This window comes from Doryrhamphus excisus, linkage group LG23 (genome assembly GCF_037039965.1).
Source record: "Doryrhamphus excisus strain RoL-2023G ecotype Guam linkage group LG23, RoL_Dexc_Guam_v1.1, whole genome shotgun sequence".
Classification (NCBI taxonomy): Eukaryota; Metazoa; Chordata; class Actinopteri; order Syngnathiformes; family Syngnathidae; genus Doryrhamphus; species Doryrhamphus excisus.
This window is the reverse complement of record NC_136379.1, coordinates 596593-619809: the sequence shown is the minus strand read 5'-3', so window position 1 is coordinate 619809 and position 23217 is coordinate 596593. Positions and strand designations below refer to the sequence as shown.

The following is a 23217-nucleotide window of genomic DNA, read 5'->3' as shown; positions in this document are numbered from 1 at the left end:
CTCCATGTCTGTCAAACTGTACATCAGCTTAACAACCCAGGAGGAAGTGACTGCAAACACGACCTTCAACTGTTTAGGCGTGCAAGAACCTAAGAGATAGCAAAAGTATGGGGGTGGACGGGCGGTGGATCATCACTCGTCAAGAGCGATGGCGCTCCTTCGCTCTGGTCACCGTCACTGTTTATTTAAAATATCTGCATGCCAATGCGGCGTATTCCGAGTCAACAGTTGGAGAGATAAATATCTGATGGATAAATGAGGCTTTTACCGCAAGGAGCGGCGCAGTTTAGCCACTGTGGAGTGGACCGTTTACAACATCTCCAAACTTGTTTTCTTTAACATCACTGTCAACTTGATGTGGTGGTGAGGTTGGTCACAAACCTTCCAGGAACTAAATCTACACGTATGACCTTTGTTTGAATCAAATTAGATTTCACTGAAATACTAAAAATGTACAAGTGAAGAATACGGATGAAGAAAAACAGCTAACTTAGCAACTGATTTCATTTGCTGATTTATATTTTAGTAAACTATTATAGCCGCTACAGGTTGTCAAAACAACAAAATATGACACATTAAAGGGAAATAAAATGATAACATTAACATTCATTCATTCATTTCTGACCGCTGTTTCCTCATGAGGGTCGCTGGGGATGCTGGAGCCTATCCCAGCTGTCTTGGGGCGAGAGGCGGGGTACACCCTGGACTGGTGGCCAGCCAATCCCAGGGCACATATAGACAAACAACCATTCACACTCACATTCATACCTATGGACAATTTGGAGTGGCTAATTAACCTAGCATGTTTTTGGAATGTGGGAGGAAACCGGAGTACCCGGAGAAAACCCACGCATGCACGGGGAGAACATGCAAACTCCACACAGAGATGGCCGAGGGTGGAATTGAACTCGGGTCTCATCGCTGTGTGGCCTGTGCGCTAACCACTCGTACGTCCTGCAGCCTAATTTAGCTAAATATGTATGGCTAAACGGCACGGCGGTCTAGTGGTTAGCGCACAGACCTCACAGCTAGGAGGACCAGGTTCAATTCCACCCTCGGCCATCTCTGTGTGGAGTTTGCATGTTCTCCCCGTGCTTGCGTGGGTTTTCTCCGGGTACTCCGGTTTCCTCCCACATTCCAAAAACATGCTAGGTTAATTAGCCACTCCAAATTGTCCATAGGTATGAATGTGAGTGTGAATGGTTGTTTGTCTATATGTGCCCTGGGATTGGCTGGCCACCAGTCCAGGGTGTACCCCGCCTCTGGCCTGAAGACAGCTGGGATAGGCTGAATGATATTTTGCTGAAACTTACCTATGTAAGTACCTATGTACCTCTCCTGCTAATTACTAAAGAATGAAAAAGGTAGAAATAAACATCTTTTTTCATTGAACCCATCCGTTATTTGTTTTCCTATCTACCGATCAATCACTGATATTCACATAGATACACTTGAATTTAAACAATTATGAAAAGAACCCATCATTTTTTGCAGTGTACCCACCAGGACAAAACGATAGACTATATAATAACTCTGTGCTGTATTGTGCAATCATCAGCAGGCTGTTTAAAAATCTGCAGCGGTAACAGAGACACCTACTTATTGGCCCTGCAGGTCGGCTGCTAGGGACCAATTGCAACAAGTTTCCCAGAGAATATGTTTGACATAGCACATTAATTGCTAGCAGCCAGGTTTTAAACTAAACAGCAGCTATAGGCCGCGTCTGAGGGCTGAGGGCTGAGGGCTGAGGGTGGAATGTGGCAGAAATGGTGGGACGCTTGGTGTCGGGGAGGGGAGGGTGGGGGCTCTAAGGGGTCATATCCTATCAAGAGAAAGTTACACGGGCCAAGACTAATCAACCCCAGGGGAGAGACGATCACTTCCAACATTACCTAACAGCAGGAACTTTTAAGACCCTCTGGGTTTTCTTCGGTTTCCAAGCCCTCAATGACCAACCTGAACCAATGCAGACTGTCAGTGAAGGCAACACATAACACACCAGTGAAGGCAACACATAACACGCCACTGAAATTCAAATAAAACACAAGCTAAACTCGTCATAGGGTGATCCACAAAGCCCTAACAAGATCAGGCTAAGGTCCTGAGATGAAATTTGTTTTTGGAATTTTGTAGTACATAAGTGGTTTTGATTCTTTATGTGACTAATGTACAGTCCAAAATATGTCTGATATTTCCAACATGTAATATAAATACCCTCATGGTTTGATAAATGGTCAATGACTTATGGACAGTGAGTGTTAGTCTTTCTTTGCTTGATTTCCAAACAACTACGCTACAATTTTACAAGTGCTCAACACCCTAAGGTTACCGTGAGTGTTTTAGGGAAGGAATTGAGCCGAGTGAGATTTTTTTTCCCCCCTCAATTCGACTTGTGGGGTCAAACCTTAGGGGTTTAATAACAGTGCCACCATGTGGTGTACATGTCAGGGAACGAACAGCAGGGGTGCATTTTTGGGAAATGTTCACCTTTTAGTGTGCAACGGTTCAGGAGTCCAAGAGTTAGATTCCACAAGACTTGGAAAAGTTTGTACGTAGCCAAAAATAAAGTCCCTCAATGCTTCTGCCTTTTTTCCAGTATGGTCAGTGTTGCTTTGTTTTTGGCTTTTTGGCTTTCTTGATAGAGAGAATCAATAAAGTTAATTGAAGTGACATTCACTTTACACTTCCAAATGATCCTTACAGCCTACAAAAGTCCTTTAATGTGTGACATAAATCATTCGGCTTTAATTTAACACATTTATCCCACCTCCAGAGCACAGGCGGCTCGTAAAATGAAGTGACTCGGTAATTTATGTGAAACATTTACTTTCAGGGGGCGGCACGGCGGTCCAGTGGTTAGCGCGCAGACCTCACAGCTAGGAGACCAGGGTTCAATTCCACCCTCGGCCATCTCTGTGTGGAGTTTGCATGTTCTCCCCGTGCATGCGTGGGTTTTCTCCGGGTACTCCGGTTTCCTCCCACATTCCAAAAACATGCTAGGTTAATTGGCCACAGGTATGAATGTGAGTGTGAATGGTTGTTTGTCTATATGTGCCCTGTGATTGGCTGGCCACCAGTCCAGGGTGTACCCCGCCTCTCCCCCGAAAACAGCTGGGATAGGCTCCAGCACCCCCGGCGACCCTTCTGAAGAAAAGCGCTAGAAAATGAATGAATGAATAAAATAACATCCAAAAACTGAATAAAAACTTCTGTGATTAATTGTGAGTTAAATATGATTAATCACAATTAACTTTTTATTTGATTTCAATTGACTGACAGCTCTACTATATTATCATGAAATAAATTATCATCCATCCAGGCTGCACAGTGTGTGAGTGGTTAGCGTGCAGGTCACAGAGTTAGGAGACTGGTGTTCGATTCCGGGCATCTCTGTGTGGAGTTTGCATGTTCCGGGTTTTTCCCCGGTTTCCTCCCACATTCCAAAAACATGCTAGGTTAATTAGCCACTCCAAATTGTCCATAGGTATGAATGTGAGTGTGAATGGTTGTTTGTCTACATGTGCCCTGGGATTGGCTGGCCACCAGTCCAGGTTGTACCTAGCCTCTCGCCCAAAGACAGCTGGGATGGGCTCCAGCACCCCCATGACCCTCGTGAGGAAAAAGCGGTAGAAAATGAATGAATGAATGAATTTACTCTCAGGACTTCAAATTAAATGTGCAAAAAAAAAAAAAGATGTCTGTTGAAATTATTAGCAATATAAAGCAAAAACAAAAATCAAGACAACAAAAATATTAAAAGAGGTTATTGAAGAGGTAAGGGTACTGTTAACAGCAGAAGTATTGTTGTATGTTTATTTCCAGATTGGAACAATTTTTATCCATTTCATAGAAAAGTGCCTGGCTTATAAAATGAATCCTTTATACGACTGCGGCCTGAAGCACCTTTTACAATTCAGGAAAAAGCCAGTTCTGCCGTAACAACGCGGCAATTCTGTGCCATCAATTAATTCCTTGTACGAGTGGATCTACGTGCATATAACTGGTGACAGAATAATGAGAAGCAATCATCGGCGTATTAAAGCGTCGGTAATAACATAATCACGACGGCTTGGAGTGACTACGGACAGATGAAGTGCTGTTAGCCGGCCGCTGTTGTCGGAGGTGAGCGGGGCCTTTTTGCGAGACTCCTCGGGGGAATCCTGACAGAGACAGAGCGCTCTTTGTGCGTCGGCGCCCCCCTGCCCCGGTGGCCTGAAACCGGCCAGGAACGTCAGGGGACTTGCTTTCCACTAGGTCAGAAGTGTTCTGTCGACAGCTCATTGATCACAGCTCATCTTGTCATTTGATCGTTTTTCATGAAAAGCACACGCGCGGCGTTTTCACACCTCCATCACACTCTCTTCTATGGTGGCCTCGCAACAATGCGGTCTTCCCTCACTCCTGAAAGGCTGGCGGTAGCTGCAGTACTTGCACTACTCAATTCCAGTAAAAAAGTGTGGCTCCCAGAGTCTCGCAGGATGGCTTAGCGGGCCCTCAAGACTCGTGAAATGTGAACAAAAGGCCCAGCTCTGAGCTGACCGCACAAGACGCTGCCCGGGGTTTCACTGGCCGTGTCCGCCGAGCTCTCCCGCCGCTGTTAAACTAAGTGGACTTTTATGGGCGAGGCGGCCAGTAATGCGTGCCTCTGTGAGGCCGAAGCCCAGCTATGCGCTATATAATATTTCTACAGAGCTCAGGGGTGCCTTCAGCATCGAACACGTTACATCCCTGTCAGTCTATTCACAATGATTCCGTCCACAGGCATCTTCTATGAAACATTAGTCACACCGGAGACCTACAAGTTCTGCTAAACGGTGTGGCACAACTTGGGTAGTTTAAATGCACGTCAAGCCTGTAGAACACCATGATAGTATTGTGGTGCAGGTACTATTTGCTGGAGAAGTATTAAAAGTACAAAGAAACCTTCTGCACCACTACTATGTACATCTGTGGAATACAGTTTTTTTTATATTCAGTATAGTTACTCCAGACTCCATTCACTGTGCAAGATCTCATCAAGCTCCACGTGCAATATGTTAGGTTCTAAGTACAATATATAAAGTTCTATAATGCCTCATATTAACTCACTAGCATGATCTCAGTGTATAGACTGCTCATATATTTCATCTCATTTCATATTATCTGCAAAATGTATTTGTATAGAACGCTGGGTAAAATTGTTGATTTGTTAATATTTAGGTTGTGTATTTTGTACATTGTACTGCTTAACTGATTCTGTACTCTTGCTGCTGTGCAATGCAAATTTCCCCACTGAGGGACAAATAAAGGCATATCTTATCTTATCTTATCTTATCGCACGCGTCTTGTGGTATTCAATCCCGTCCATTTTTCAAAAGCCGTCCCACACTGTACCGGTCATTTTTGATGATTTTGTGTTTCGAAGCACACAGAATGTTCTGTTCTTGGGCTAAATATGGTATATATCCAAAGAAAGATTAGGCTCATATTTCATCAGAAAAAAGAAGTTTGTTTCTACCTTTCTTCATTCTTTAGTAATCAGCAGTAGAACATGGGTAAGTTTCAGCAAAATATCAGTTAACAAAAAAAAAAATGGAGCAAGCATAACTTTCACTTTAGCCATGCATATTTAGCTAAATTAGGCTGCACGGTGTAGAGTGTTTATCACGCAGGCTACACAGCTAGAAGACCCAAGTTCAATTCCACCCTCGGCCATCTCTGTGTGGAGTTTGCATGTTCTTCCCGTGCATGCGTGGGTTTTCCAACATTCCAAAAACATGCTAGGTTAACTCCAAATTGTCCATAGGTATGAATGTGAGTGTGAATGGTTGTTTGTCTATATGTGCCCTGTGATTGGCTGGCCACCAGTCCAGGGTGTACACCGCCTCTCGCCCTAAGACAGCTGGGATAGGCTCCAGCACCCCCGCGACCCTCGTGAGGAAAAGCGGTAGAAAATGAATGAATTTAGCTAAAATGTCACAACATAAACAACACAAAAATGGTTGTTTTACATTTATTCTAGAAATATAATGAACTATTTACAATTTTTACATTTGGAACTGAACCATTTCCCTTCAATGTGTAACATCCTACGCGCTACAAGACGAGAAGTATTTTCACTTCCTGGTTCCTGCGAGGTAAGTAGGTATTTCAGTGGGAGAGATGCAGTCCAAGCTCTTATAAAATGCACTGCTGCCACCTTGTGGCCATTTTCTTGGCTAAAAACTGCACTAAACGTTTGTTTTTTATATCTGTTTCATCTATTTTTATCTCAATGAGAGCAGCGTGTTAGCATGGAAACCGGAACCAGAAGTCAGTATCCACGTTTACATGGACCCAAATATTCCAATTCCATTCGGGTTATTTGCTCAAACGGAAAGAATGTAACCTTTGTATACACCTCATTCCCAAAGAAAAGTGCCAATCCCAATGAATATATAATGGGATTCCCAGAGGTGGAATATTCCTTTCCCCAATCCGATTGAGGTATCTTGTACCCGCTCAAACGGAAAGTTGTCTTCTTCCTGGTGTTTTTCTTCTTCTGTTGTTTATTGGCGGTTGGCAAGCAGCTTTGGTGTGCATTAGCGCCATCTGTGGAACAGAATCTAAACCCTTCTATACGCCATTCACAAGTCCACTTTTATTAAAAAAGAAAATACATATCTATATAAAACATGTGCCCAGCTTAATTATAAAATATTAGCAAGATTGAACTTTATCTTTTCCTGTTCCCGGGTGCATTCTTTCAGCGAATGCTGAGATATGACGTGACACGCAGATCCAGGCGTTCTTCCATTTAAAAAAATGGAGGCCAGCAATCGGCACTGGACTGCTAAGGAAAGTTTGTTTTGATTCAAACTAAATTCCAAGACTGGACAAAGGAAAAACTGGCAATACGGAGTTATTCCAACACGTGAACGAAAACTCAAAGGAAGTCGGTATCACATGATGTTGGTGTTTACGTTTTACTGGGCATGCCCCATTGACTATTCTGGTTGATTATAGCGGCGCATGTAAACACGCGATTGGAATATTCCTTTCCATGTATACCATTGCTTTCGGAAAGGTCATTCAGAAAGATTCCATTCGGAAAGAGAAAAACTCCTCATGTAAAGGTGGCTATTGTCCCACAGTACCGTCTCCAGTCGATGACATCATTATTAGCTGTTGACTCTGTAGCTCTTTACTAACAGTTACGGTACAAGCCCAAATTAATGACTCTAAATGAAGTTCCACAGTACTTAAAAGAGCTACAACAACTATTGAAACAGACTTCCTCACACTTTTCCAGATTGGACAATGAACATAATCATATTCATAGACTACAGATTTAAATTTTTAGATGGAAACAGAATCTCCTTTCACAATTCCTATAAAAGCTAGGCTTTCCGTGCCTTTTTCCACCATTTGGTGTTATGAAAAGCAACATGTACGTAAGTGCCAGGCATTATTATTAATACTATTCAGTGTCACTGTTCTGTATAAACAGAATGCCTCGGTATAAGTCTACCAGTTTTTTGCCTTCAGAGCATCACAAAGGTGGAACGTTGCCAGCTTGTAAGGATATCCTGCAATGCCGGGAAAAGGGGTGTGAAGATTAACACCCGAGGCTCACTTCTCCCATCCTCTTGTGGTGAAAGCGATTCTCTGCGTCTATTTTATATGACACACGACGCTCTAGTGTCGACTTTCGGGTTGATTTTGGGATTTGGTGTCGTTGTGTGAATGTGCATAGGATTGCTGCAATATTTGCTAGGTCCTCGGAGAATAATTGGCCAATCTGGTGTTATTATTTTTCCAATGTGGCTATTTTGCAGCATTTCTATAGAAAAGAAACTAGCAGCTTCTGCTTTGAGACTTGTTCCAGGACCTAAAACACTATCATCATGTAAACAAACTTCCACTTGTGCAAATAAAAAGTGATCCAAGAGCGGTGTGGCAAAGTCAGTGATGTAAAAGAAGTTGCGTTTCAAAAACATGTAAGCCAAGGGATGCAGATCAGTGGGTAATATACTAAAAATCTTACGTCAACGCAACCCCTCGCTTCTTGTGCAAATTCCTCCATATCAATGTTGTGGAGAAGTGAAGAAATAAAGTTGAGCCTGAGAATGATGAGGGTTCCAGGATGCATTCAGGTCAGGTGGCTAAGCCTCGCTGTGCAACTCAAATGGCCCGTGACTGACCACACAAGACGGAATTGGAAGACTGATCATCAGCTGCATGTGCAACAATATTTGCTTTATGGATGGCTAGAATGAATGAGGACTTTCCATGTTTTAACAGGCACTAGAGTCCAAAGAGATGAGAGAGACTGGGGAGGGGCGCACAGCAAAGTCAGCGATTCACAATTAAAATCATAGTTGAAGTTGCGTTACGTTGGAAGGGGGCCACAAATCAGCTTAAACAAACTCCTCGAAAGTATTTGTGCCGGTCGCACAGCTCAGCGATGGCCGCAGGGATCGTTACACCACTTATCTGTCGCAATGTAATACAGCTGGAGTTCTTCACTCATCCCCCTTGATTCCAGCTGTAACTCGATTCTACATTTTCCATCTCTGTCCAGACTTTCAATTTAAAAAAAAAAAAAAAAAAAAAGACAGCCGACAGAGTTTACTGGGACAACTTGATACGTCTGCGCCAACCCTTTCAGGTCGAATAAAAAAGTGAAGAGAAAAAGGAAGCGCTGGATTTGCTGCAAAACGGCAGACATTCCAGGTTTTGATCCAAGCGTAAACCATGCCTTAACTAGCTCTATATACTGTAGAGACAGTGTCAAAGCTGTGGTTGCACAACCTACCCTGCAACACAGACACTGCTGACGTGTTCATCCCTTCAAATCTGGGGAGGGGTTGAGGGTGCAAGAGTACTGGGCTTTTGTCCCACCACATGTCTATTGTGGCTAAACCGTTCCCTCAGGGGCAATTAGGACCTTTTAGTTTGTTGTAAGAGGACCTAAGTACGAGTGGGTTGAGCCAAAAAAAACATTTTTCAGCTATACCAAAAACAGAAGCGCATTGAGCTCGTCTGCACCCCTGGACTTGTGAGCATCTCTCTATTGAGCAATGTGCAGGCCAATACTGAATGCACAGGAGGCAACCATGTGACAGGGGGGTGGTGGAGCTTCACCATACTAAATCTCCAAACACGTCAAGACAGACAATGTTGGTGGACAATGTTGCTTCGGCTCTACCGTGGCTGGGTGGAGAAGATCAAAGACACGTGGAGAGAAAGGGTGAAAAATACGTCGACACAAGAACTGCATGTCGATGCGCCTTCCTTCAGAATTAGTGGTGGGCAAAACCGTTCATTTCAGTGAACAGGATCATTCAGTAAAAATAGCCGTTCATTTCGGTTAATTGGTCGTCAGCCTGTGACCCCCGACCCCCCCCCCATGCATAGACCAGCTCAGTCGTGTCGAGTCAGTCCGTTCACTCATGTTCACGTTCGTTCCGACTCAACAGCTCAACAACTAGTGTCTGTCTGTGGCTGTGTCGGTCATGAACTGAACGGGTATTTTATGGGCGGTTCATTCGTTCGCAATAAAGAACTAGTTCTTTTGATCCGTTTGTTCACGAATGCCACACCGCTACTCAGAATCAAAACATGGCGGCGGCCACAGCAACAAATTTCAGTGAGTCCAGAAGAAAAGATGGCGCAACAGAGTATCCAAAGTATGGCAATACTTCACGCCAAAAGGTAATGATGCGGTGGTTTGTGACCTATGTAAAATTGAGATGGCGTATCACAAAAGCACGACAGCGATGCAACAGCACCTAAGCCGTAAGTTTTCAACTTTTTTTATTTCCTTGTTTGCAATGATTAACCCCGTCATATAGCCAAACGGCACCACGTAACTTCCTTTTTATATCTGTTTCATCTATTTTTATCTCAATGACAGCAGCGTGTTAGCATGGAAACCGGAAACAGAAGTCAGTATCCACGTATACATGGACCCAAATATTCCAATTCCATTCAGGTTATTTGCTCAAATGGAAAGAATGTAACCTTTGTATACACCTCATTCCCAAAGAAAAGTGCCAATCCGAATGAATATATAATGGGATTCCCAGGGGTGGAATATTCCTTTCCCCAATCCGATTGAGGTATCTTGTACCTGCTCCTGCTCCAGCATCGCACACACAGAGCATGTGCACACACGAAAGCACACTCCTCAAATACACGCTATAATTAGTTTTATTTCTATTATTATTATTGTATTATTCATGTTATTATACTTTATTGATATGGGCAGATCATTTAGAAATATATATTTTTATTAACCTGGTTTGTGGTTTATGTTTTCAGGGACTAATCAGGGACTTTAAGGGATTAATCGATGAATGGAAAAAGTATTTTCTAGATGAATTGATTACAGAAATAATCATTTAACCCAGCCCTAGTGGAGACATCAATAAAAAAAGATATCACTGCGAGTAAAAGCGACTGCAGCAAACGTCCACACATGAGAAAGCTAAAGTTTAAGTGTGTAATTGAAACAGTGATGCTGCAAAACAGTCACTTTGAGATTGCAGCAAAAGGCAACAAAAAGAAGAAGCCAAGTAAGTAAGAAAGACACTTTAGGAGTTTAACATGGAGTTTCCCACTGAGCCGATTGGTCGCCAAGACCCTCCGAGTAAAGACCCCGTGAGTGATGAGGAAGGGTTAAGAGAACTGAACCCATTTAAGTCACCCAAATAGGGGCTGTGCTCGCCCGTGATTGATGGTGCTGGAACTCCTGGGGGAGAGAGAGAGAGAGAGGGAGAGAGAGAGCGAGCGAGAGAGAGAGCACCGGTGATGGTAAGGGCCTTTGCGATCACCGCTCCATAAAAACATTGTGGCTTGATAAATGAAGCAGACTGCATGTCTACACAAGTACTAACACGAGCAGCAGAAGAACATTTATATCAGGTCCCATTAATGAAAGTACTTTGGAATATCTGTGTTAGTGCTGCTGACAGTCAGGAATACTTTACTAAGCTTTACTGAGCTTTACACGTTCCCTGTTTTGCAACATGTACTTCTTTTATGATGTTTTAATGGTAATGTGTCCCACGAGGGTGTTTATATGCACCAAACATGAGAAAACTATCATCTCCTTCCATCTTTGAGAGAAGAGGCACTAAAACACTCACAGAAGAAAAACCTCCTCCCTTATTGATAGGATACCGCCTCTGACCTTCCCCCACCACTCCACGGTCAACAGTTGTATAAAAAAAAAAAAAGTAAAAGCTTCGCTACACATCTTAAAAAAGAGCCTGTCAATCAACTGCGGGACATTTTGCTATCATTAGCAAAAAGGCTTTCCTATTGATTATGATGATGTTGCTGTCAACATGTAACTATAATGTTAGTATTTGCGCTCATATGGTTATGCTAGTGTTACTGGCATTTTATGGAGACTCACACTATCAGACATAAAAATCATTATTATCATTAGCATTAAATTCATTGCTCTCTGGTTCGACCATATCTTACTTATTGTGTGGAAATATGGGATAATAACTATAAAAGCAATCTTCACTGGCTAAATGTACTGCAAAAAAGGTCAGTAAGGATAATTCATAATGCCGCCTACAGAGAACATACTAACTCCTTATTTGTAAAATGACAAATACTTCAACTTGCTGATATAGTTCATCTTCAAACAGCTAAAATAATGCATAAGGCTAAAAATAAGCAATGAGCTAAAAATGTCATCCAATACTTCTCTACAAGAGAGGAGAAATATGATCTCAGGGAAGAAGTACATTTGCTAGGACTACGTTATGCTAGCCATAGCATTTCAGTATGTGGAATCAAACTATGGAATGGATTGAGTAAGGAAATCAAACAATGCACAACGATGAGCCAATTCAAGAAACAATACAAGCAGTTGATGTTTGCTAAACATATTATAATATAATAAAAATAAAAATAAAAATAATATTTATAATATTATAATAATAATATTATAATAATAATAATGTATTAGGAAAGCAGGAAGTGAACAAATGTAACAGTTAGTGATTGTAAAAGTACCAGATGGAGGGGTAGGATTTAATAAGCTTTGCTTCTTCCTACTCCTTTTGGACATGTGGAACTGGGAACTGATTATGGGATGCACTCAATTGTAATCTGATGCATGTTCAAATGAAATTAAACCATTACCATTAAAGCTACAGACACACAAAACAGTGTGTTCCCTGTAGGCCTGACTAAAAGCACATTTAAAACATCTAAACATTCCACTAATTGTGGGGCCCTTGGGACCGATTAGAAATGGCTGAAACTTTGTAACAGTCCCTGAAACAGATTATAATTTGATTTCTAGTATTTCATACGCATGAAACAAGCAATTTTTCTTGCAAGACCATTCCTGTGGAGAGTTCCATATGGTGTCACGGTGGGCCGCAATCTTAAGATACATTTATGTATGTTTGGACAGAACTTAGCATTCAGTCCTCGTGTACCCAGCAGCAGCACAACAGCATCGCTTTACCTAAACGCCATGTTTGGATTGTGTGCAGGGAGTGTGCACGGGAAGCCTCATCCAAATATTTCACTGGCTTCCCCTCTGAATTGTTACAAGTGGTGCCATTCTTCAATGCAAGCATCTGGGCAGCGCGTCAGGGGCGAGAGCGTGAAGCGTGCCGGCGGTGCCTCGACGAGCACACGGATGGCCGCGCTGTGGTGAAGAAGAAAGGGGAGGTTGTTCCCTGCGAGTGGCACTGCCGTGCAAGAAGGCGGCCGGGCCAAGGCAGGAGGAAGGAGAGGAGGGGACATCATCATGGAGAAAGTGGTCTGACCCGCGTGGTTAATTACCACAAATTGCCCTTTGAGGACGGCGAGCCAATTAAAACGGAGACGAAGCCAACCATCCCCACTGCATTAGCCTCTACAATGCAACAAATACAATACATCACATATTTCATCTTCCCAAGAGGCACAACTATAGAACGTCAACACTAGAGTATTCAGGGTACTGCGTAGAGCAGGGGTGCTCATTAAGTCGATCGCGATCTACCGGTTGATCACGGAGGTGGTACTGGTCGATCGCTGGTCGATCGCGGCGTGACATTAAAAAAATATCATCCTATCATCCATCCCCGTTACTTGATTGACATACAGGACAACCAGTCAGATGACAACTGAATTTTGACCTTTAGGTCACCGCTCATGCGTAAACAACGATGCAAAGTGCTAAGCTAGTCGGCGAATTGCGTCAGATTTTAAGCCCTCGCTAAAGTTTATGGTCACTAAAATGACCATGGTGGCCAATTAACCTAGCATGTTTTTGGAATGTGGGAGGAAACCGGAGTACCCGGAGAAAACCCACGCATGCACGAGGAGAACATGCTTACTCCACACGGAGATGGCCAAGGGTGGAATTGAACTCGGATCTCCTAGCTGTGAGCCCTACGTGCTAACCACTCACCCACAGTGCAGCTCCATTCCAAACACATGTTACGTTAATTGTTGACTCCAAATTGTCCATAGGTATGAATGTTAGTGTGAATGGTTGTTTGTCTATATGTGCCCTGTGATTGGCTGGCCACCAGTCCAGGGTGGACCCCGCCTCTCGCCTGAAGACAGCTGGGATAGGCTCCAGCGCCCCTCGCAGAGTATAAGCGGTAGAAAATGAATGAATGAAAGACACAAGGTAAAGTCCATAAACATACGGTTTGAAGAGTTTGGTGTGGAAGAATGGAGCCCAACATGGGAGTCAGTGACCCCTGATTTGTCCCATAATCTTGCGGATGTCTGTGGCAAAGCAAATCACCACAGACACACCCCAAAATCATTATCAGTATTCATAAAGTCTTCCCAGGAAAGTTACAGCTGCCAATGACGGTGTGTCAAAAATCCCCCCAAAACAGGTCCTCACAGACACATAAATGTCGTGTTTTTACAAGCTCCTTCTTGTTATGTCTGCACGTCTATTTCGGGTTTGTCGCAAACATGTTGCCCAACTCGTCCAACATCATGGGAACGAAGAGAGGAGATCTCGACTTCGAAAGAATGCTGCGAAATCACATGTTCATTGTTGTTGCTACAAAACCAAGAATCCCATTTGGAAAAACACACAAACATGGCATGACAGATGTGTGAAATGTAAAAGCACACAGGCAGACTAGAGGAATTAAAAATGCGTGCGTGGAGCTGTGGAGCTGTGGAGCTGTGGAGCGCAGACAAACCCTTCAAGTTAACAAAAAAATGAACCTACAGGAGGGCTGAGAGATTCATAAGGTCTCAAAGGGAGATTGATGGCTCCTAGTGGGGAAATCTGTGTGGGATTTTCTTTTTTGGTAAAAAAAAAATAATAAAAAAACGCACACATGGGAGTCGTCTGAGCAAGAGAGGCATACAGAGAGGGAGTGGGGAGTTGGACACTACTTAAAAATAGCCTAAATACAAATGGCGCCCACTTCCAAAGCTGGCGCTTCAGGTGAAGACGAGAGAATGTTTCTGGACAGGACTTAAAATTTGACCTGCGACCCCCTGTTAAGTAACATTAGAGGGATCCCGGTGTATGTTCAAACCCCACTCTAGCTACCTCTTCATCATCGGCCATGAAGGTGGACAATCGCACACTGACACTTCACCATAACACAGCAGCACCCAAGACAACACAAAAAAAAGAGTCATGATTATTAGTCATTATTTTGGAGATGGCGGCACGGTTTCAGGCTGATAGCGACCCAAGCCGTCTGGTTAACATCGACCTTGCCTGGTCTGCTGAGCCCACAAGTTGGGAATGGGAATACTGTTGATGAGAGAAGCGTCTGACCGCCAGACAGGGGGGGCACAGATAAGGAGTGTCCTGGTGTCTGATGGTCCGTGGATGCTAAATCATCGCCGGTGACTCCCACGAGTTCACAAACATCAGCACTCCCATCACTCCGAACAGGAGTTCGCTTCTTATCGATGGAGTTATCACGCACAACATCGTTTATCTGGCGCTCCAACAAACACTCACTCCTCCGTACACCAACACAGGCACGGAACATGAAATATGAGAGACTGTGGAGCACATGGATCTGGTTTTTTTACAGTACCAGTCAAGGTTTGGACACGTTCTCATTCAATATCATGCAACATGTGCCCACAATTTTAGTTTGTGTGTTTTTTATGTGTGACACTCACTTTTGTTTCCTACCAGCGAGACCACAGGCTGGATGTCACATTCCTCATTGGCCTTCTTCATCATGCTGAACCAGTCCTCCAGATTCTCAAAGCTCTGGTAGTTGGTGATGTCGTACACAAGGAGAACCCCCTACGTAGAAAAAAAGCAGTATGCTGTATTTATAGGTTATCACATGGCTTGCGTGCCAGACCTGTGGTCTCGGGCTGATACTGACACTTGGGGGCATGTGATGATCGTATTATATACTATTACATTATTATTATCACATACTATTTCATCATGAGCTTATTATCACGTACTATTTCATCAAAAGACCAGAAAATGTTCATTTTATTACATGTATTATATGTAAACAATGTAAACACAATAATTGCAAAAATATTTCAACAATAATATTTTATCAACAGTCTTATCTTATCAATGTGTGACAATTAAAGTTCCATTAATCAAGTTTGGGTTTTTTGTTGACTGGAGAAGCACTAGGAATATTTATAGTGTGTGTTCACGCTTGTGCGCTGTTCTCTGATTGGTTGTTTCACGGGCACGATACCAGAGCAGCACGCTCTGAGTGGACAGCTACGGGGGCTGATACTGGACATGGTTCAACTCTATATTTTATCAGTATCACTGCCCTGGGCTTTGACACAGTATCATTTGGGCCTTTTCCCGTATCGTTCATGGGCGCTTTCTAGGGTACAGGGCCAATTCATACTGTAGGATGTGATAAGTCTGAATATCATGAATCATATGAATTGGGGACAGCTAGGTTAGTAATGGGTGTGAAATGGAGGTTACGTTATCTCCTCATCAGTCCATGTCTGGGCCAGCAGGGTGAATGTTTCTGCTAAGACTGCACCGTGCAGTATGACTGAAAGGTGCATTTGTTGCTTTTTGTTCTACAGACACGCACTGGCGCAACTGGCGTGGTTGGTGCCGACAGCTCCGGCCTCGAGTCGTAGCCGTCCGTACCTTCCAAACAGTACATGATTGATTACAGGATGCACGGGGCGGAACAATAGGTGCAAAAGTTCCACGTAGTGCCCGGCATTAAAACCTGCGGAGCAACTTGTGATGAGGTGGTGAGACATAACCGGTGGAGCTTAGGAGAGAAAGTGCTGCAGTTGAGGTTAACATTGTATCATCTCTTATGTTAAAGGGTGGGTTTTGACCCGTGTATTAAATCAGCTATAAAATACACTAAAAACAATAATTTGGTTCTTATTTCTTGGTTACCTTCTTAGGCTTCCTCATCCATGAAAATGTTGCTTTTAATACTTTTGGTCTTTTTTTGTCACTATACCCCTCCATTTCTATTTCCAAAAATGGTCAAATGAACCTCCAAAGAATCATATTCATAAATTGAAGGTTCTTTGTTACCTGGCTATTACTGAGGGATATACAACAGCTTCACCACCAGCAACCTCTTCATCTGATTCGCATCATCTGTGTCTTCTGGATCATACTCCACGTTGGTTGTCCTCCTGCTTATCTAAATGGCTATGCTGGTCTGTCCTCTTCATCATTGTCACCAAAACTTTGGTCCAGATCTTGGTTCACTGTACTACTTGGGATTCTTTCCATGATCCAAATTATAAATGTGAAATCAGCCAATCAAATGAGTGAATTCCCCTCACATGTCTGGACCTTGTTTTTCTGCTGGTATACTGGAAAAGCGGTGAAGAAAATGAGAATCCCCTGAAGCTTCCATGATGAGAAGAGGAGCTGGTTGTCATCGTGTTGGCTAATTGTACACTTATGACTTCAGTTGGGGCTCAAAATATTGCTTTATAGTCATATTATTATAACCGGGTCCAAACCGACCCTAACAATACAGTGGTCATCATTTCAACCAGACCATTTTAAAATGTAGTACAAATTTTTTTTTTTGTTTTTATTTTGTTGAAATAGAGTTTCCCGACAAAGTAAAAAAGCCTTGATGCAATAAACAAATGTTATGTGATTTTTTTTTATGCATTAAAATGTAAAACGGGTCGGTGCCGACCTTAACACAAGAGGAGGGTTAAAGGTCCTCCTCGTACTATTCATTCATTCATTTTCTACTGCTTTTCCTCACAAGGGTCACAGGGGTGCTGGAGCCTATCCCAGCTGTCTTCGGGCAAGAGGCGGGGTACACCCTGGACTGGTGGCCAGCCAATCCCAGGGCACATATAGACAAACAACCATTCACACTCACATTCATACCTATGGACAATTTGGAGTGGCTAATTAACCTAGCATGTTTTTGGAATGTGGGAGGAAACCGGAGTACCCGGAGAAAACCCACGCATGCACGGGGAGAACATGCAAACTCCACACAGAGTTGAACCCAGGTCTCCTAGCTGTGAGGTCTGCGCTCTAACCGCTCAACCGCCGTGCAGCCCCTCCTCGTACTATATATTGGTGTATTTTAAATACACCTCAAGCTTGAGTCAATTTTAGCGGACCTTTAATGCCACTCACACGGAGACGTGGTCTTAAAAGTAGTGCATTGCGTCTTCTGCAGGTGACACAACGCACTTGACTGCTGCCTGAGGACGCTGTTGTTTCCAAACAGACCGTGGCTTATTTACCCGTGGTACCAACAAACACAATTTGGTTCAGTTTGATCTAGGATGCAAATCTGTGCATTGTCATTGTCATTGTTTTGTGGTTGATTATGGACTATTATTAGTAAAAAATTAGTAGAATATTCCTTTCCATGTATACACTGTTTTCTGGTACATCATTCGGAAAGAGGAAAATCTCCTCATGTAAACGTGGCTATTGATGAGACATGATATTACATTACATTACATTCACAATGCAACATGACAAAGAAGTTCTCCTCCTCTTCCATGTGGAAGTGGTAAGTTTTCTGGCCTCTTACAATGTCCTCCTTCTTCTTCTGTCTGAAAGCCTTTCTTAAGTTTAGAGTAAATACATTGGAGGCTAATTAGTTAGTAGTAGATCAAATTATCGTTGAGCAATGTGTTGTAAACAAAGAAAAATATGAAACAAACAGGTGCTCTAACTACAAAAATATTATTTTGATTAATTTTGAATATAATAATAATAATCCCGAAACAAGAATATTATCTGAGAATTGCGACAGAGTAGAATGCATCGCAGATGTGGCAGAATCCCACGCGGCCTCATCATTTTTGACACAAATTGTGAGCTTCTACCGGCCTGCTACATTCAGCATCAGTTCAGATGTCAGTCGATCGCTTGAGTTTATTATCGTGCGGCTCAAGCCGGAGGGAGTCGGGGGGAGGTCTGACCAGACTATAATAATAAGCCCGAGCGAACTCACCGACGTACCTCTAAACTAATCCTTCCTGTGCTTCCTATTACTGTTCCACCGTGGTGACGAGCGCCCCCCCTCGAGAGTTCTTGAGCTGCAGTATTTGCTGACCTCAAATCTCCATGGCGACCATTGAACTGTTCACCACTTTATTCCACAAAAATAGATGTATGGTGACACCCCTAAATAATCATGTATTGGAAAAATATGTTCTATGTGTTGTTTCTACATATATTGGAACACGTTTAGTACCCAGCCATATCAAAATTCAATAATTGTGTAATGCTACGTATATAGATACATATGTAAACCCTGGAGTGGGTTAGTGGGGTATGTCAAGGTGACTTACGTGAGCTCCGTACACGTATTTATCCAGCATTTTCCCTCCTAACGTTTGTCCTCCGATGTCCCACACCTGGAGGGCCACATTCAGATTACCTACAAGACAAGTTGAGGTGAAAAAAACAAATCCTTTGTTACAAATTTGAATACAATTTCTGATATTCTGAGGTTTTTGTTGGTTCTTAAAGCTAAAAATAGCTGTACGGGGCTAAACGTCCACACTGTTGACTCATGCCGACACTTCCCAGAATTCTTAGTAAAAAGGTGTTTGCATTGTGCCATGTGTGTCATAATGTGCTTGCTGCCAAGTCAGGAAAGTGAGGAGAATTATGAGCTGTTAAGGAAAATGGCAATAATTAAACAGAAAATAGGAGGACTCTTGTCCTGGTGTCAGTGGAAAGTGAGAGACAGCCTGAATGAGAGAGAGAAAGATGGGCACAAAACCCCCCAAATCCAAATAAATATTTTCTTCCTCTGGAAAATCAAAGGGGTGGTCAAAGAAGGCGGGAGGACCAGACAGCGAAGAGTTTATACTGGTGCTGCGCGGCCTCCGTGCTGAGTCCGGGTGTAGCTGCTGTGGACACGGCTGGACGACACCCCCCCCTCTTATTTTGAGCGCGAGGAAAGGAAACGTTGAGGTTCACAGTCAGTACATCTAGACTATACAGTGTCAATGTAAAGCTACATTGAGGAACGCGATGAATAACTGCTCTTTGGCGGCAGCGAGCGCCATTCCCGCCCATCCAAACCACGCTCGGACACTCGCTTTATTTGTGTTCCAAAGGTTCACACTGACTCAACGCCACTGGCATTTTCTCTGCTTGTGCCTTGGGAGGGGAACCTTCCAGGCCCACAGCTAAACCTCCAAGAAGGTCAAACAAATACGCACATCATCTAGTCCGCTTTATGTAAGCAACTTGCAAAATGGCAATCAAAAACAGCGTCACTCTGCGGCCAAGTGTCTTGAAAGCTTGAGTACTTTTTATTATAAATATGGCACTAATAATTATCAGATCTATGAGGAATCACAACACCATACTGATAAATCCGATGACATTATAAAACAGCTTCGATACAATTATTTTTAAAAACTTGCCTACAGGCGAGTTAGGCTAAGCAAATCCAGCGCTCCTTTTCTCCTATATACTGTAAAGAGGAAAGATTGTGTAAACAAACAGACACCTCACACGCTCGTCACACCAAATCCTCTGCAAACACTTGATAATACATCGACCTTCAACACACCAAACCCCACCAACCACCTGAAACGCCACCCCGAAAGCCCACAAAGACGCCACAGCGCTGCAATAAAGCCTGCCGCAAAGGGTCCTTCCTCCATTGTCCGGGTGGGAATATTAATAATAAGCAAGTTCAGCCGATCAGCACAAACAAGTCTATATGCTGAATTTATTCGAAAGTCAGAACAACATAAAAGGCAACAAAATTTGTCCACCTCAAACAAATCCACTCGACCCACTTTCCTACACTCACTGAGAGACGTTTGGTCTGTAGTAAATAAATATATATAGTAAATATAAACGGAACAGAGCAAAATGGTGTGTGTTCACACAAAGCCATCACAAAAGGAATGCTGCTCTTCATACAGTTGAAAAGCCAGCTTTAGTATGGCAATTTTACACAGTGAAAGAAGACACATTAAAGGAAATATTATTATAGGTGACGGTCTCAAAAAATATATCAAGTTTAACGTCAATTTGTGTGACGACAAACATTTTAAAATGCATTTTAAAAAGGTTTGTTTATCAGATCATACTATTTCATTGTACTTTTTAATATTAAAATCTCATCTTTTATTCACTTGTTTTGAGTCATTTTACTTTATCTTAGTTTATGTTGTTGAAAGAAAGAAATGAATCAGGGATTTGTCATTTAGATGAGGGCTCTACAATCACGTATTATCACTATAAAACACCTATGCGTGAATATTTTTACTTTATTTTAGTTCATGCTGTTAATAACCATCATGAAAAAACAATAATGGTATCACTCAGCAACCACCTGTCTCTGTTGTCTTCAAATTCAAATTGTCTTCATTGTGCTTTTCTTAATATTAAAATCTCATCTTGTATTCACTTATTTTTGAGTAATTTTACTTTTAGTTTATGTTGTTGAAAGAAAGAAATTAATCAGGGACTTGTCATTTAGATGAGGGGTTGGCTCTACAATCATCTATCTGAGGTGTTTAGAGTGGTTGAATATTTTTACTTTATTTTAGTTCATGCTGTTAATAGCCATCATGAAAAAACAATGATGGCATTACTCAGCAACCGCCTGTCTCTGTTGTCTTCAAAGGTGATGGTCTCAAAAAATATATAAAGTTTACTGTCAATTTGTGTGACGACAAATTTCTGTTGGTGTTACATTTTTAAAAGGTTTGTTTGTCAGATCATACTATTTCATTGTACCTTTCTTAATGTTAATCTTTTATTCACTTATTTGGAGTAATTTTACTTCATTTTAGTTTATGTTGTTGAAAAACAACATAAACAGGGATTTAGGTGTCATTTAGGTGAGGGATTTGCTCTACAATGACCTATCTGAAATGTTTACAGTAGTTGAATATTTTTACTTTATTTTAGTTTGTATCACTCTGAAACTGCCTGTCTCTGTTGTCTTCATGGGTTGAGTACTTTTACATTATTTTAGTTCATGTTAACCTTGATTTTAGCCTGAAAACGTTATATGCACGAGTGCTACTATCATGCTGTGTTCCGTTATTGCTATTTTTTTGCTAACTCCAGCTCTAAACTTCCACGTTTGTCACATGGTGTTGGCTGGTATTGGTCTAAAAACTCCTCGCCAGTCAGCCTCGTCTCACCTCGACTTGCCTTGGAAAATGTACATTCAATTTGACAAGATGGCCTTCATGGTGAGAGAGGCCGACCCCCCCCCACCAAACACACACACAGCTCTAAAATATGGTTACTGCTCCACAGAGACCCGGACACAGCACTCCGACGAAAGCCTAGGTGAAAAACCTAACGAAGTTCAAGACCACCCAGTTTGCCGAGCCACCCTCCTCTTCATCAGCTCATCAACACCCAATTCCCCAGAAAATGGGCCCTTTAGCAAGTCAAGTGTTGAGCCTGTGTTGTTGCCGCTCCATTGATGCAGATAGATGTGCGCTACCCTCTGAGGTGCAATAAGAGCGCACAACAAGGCAATCGCCGGATTAAGTCGGAGTTCATATTAAGTCCAGCTGAGCCCAGCTTCTGCTTACGGCTGCCTCTTTTCTTTCGAGCTCCACCGCAACATATTTGGGGGTTTAGTTCTCCTAAGTCTCATAAGCCCAAATTGACACACAATCAAAACACAACCCTTAGTCCAAATAGCAAATCAGCATAACCTCTACTTTAGTACAACTTTAGCTTTATGTTTTGCTTCATGTTGTTTTATTAGGAATGAAAGAATAGACACTTTGCAGGCGACCCCGGCATTGGCAGAGAGGGAAGAAGTGCCATTTTATTCGCTGAAAAAATCTACTTCACATAGCGGTGGGCAATTTTTAAATGTCTAAATATAGCATGAGTGAATAAACATTTAATTTTAAAGATCTAATGTGCCTACAGAGCGTGGCTGTATTCCTGCAAGCTTCCACATAAACCAGTGGAACATTCATGTTTTATGTGGCTCGGGACAAAGATCAGTTCAACTTTTGAGGGGGATTCACCATCGGAACAGAAAACTTGTTCACGTATTTACTCGTGAAGCCGTGCCCACAGGATCATGAGCGGGGCTGGCCCGTGGGCCCGGCGTGGACGTGAGAGCCGTCCGCCGGCCTTGTGGACTGTTTGCTCAGGAGAGAGGAGCTTTCACAGTGAATAAGGCTGAGAAGTGGCAGACGCTCTACAATGAGGCGCCACCAGAAAAGACACATTCAGCTACGAACGCTTGATGGGAAGAATTAAACCCCAACCTCTGGCGAGAAACGCTAGGACAAGAAAATACGCAGGCCGCCAAATAATTAGAAGAAATATAAATATGAAGGACAGTGGAACCTCTAAGGTCAAGCCCTTGTAGAAGTACATTTTGTTTGGATTTGGGAAATAGGAAATAAAAGACAAATGAATACAATTAATCCGTTCCAGGGTCAAACTTTCCCCATCAAAAAACCTTGATTAAATAAGTCAAATTTTGCTACAAGTCTTACAAATGTGAACATAAGGTAAAGCACTATTTTATCTGAAATAAAACAAAAATAAAGTATAACTACTTACTTTTGAAGACGCCCAACAGACACTAGTGGCCCTGGTGCCATTTTATTAGTACCTGGCAACACTTAGAACTGAAACAATCGGTCATAACTTCAACGACGAAGGTGCATTTAGACGCTGAGCCATGTCATTCTTTCTCATACAAGTGTAAAAAGAAGTTAATCACTGGAAAAACAACACAACAGTCTTTCTTGACTTTGATAGCAAGTGACTACGATAAAGAATGGGTCTGTTGCTTATTTCACTGAACTTCC

General features: G+C 42.5%; 1 protein-coding gene across 2 annotated transcripts in view; it reads right to left on the bottom strand.

Annotated features, from left to right (window-relative positions):
- The window catches only part of rab28 (RAB28, member RAS oncogene family), a 39243-nt gene that overhangs the window by 10552 nt on the left and 5474 nt on the right, over positions 1–23217 (bottom strand). For both annotated transcript variants that reach the window (XM_058075021.2, XM_058075022.2), the window contains exons 3-4: positions 18736–18824; positions 15103–15232 (exon numbers count right to left, since the gene is read on the bottom strand). In XM_058075021.2, the coding sequence (XP_057931004.2) occupies positions 15103–15232; positions 18736–18824 (219 nt within the window). The remainder of the gene's footprint in view (positions 1–15102; positions 15233–18735; positions 18825–23217) is intronic.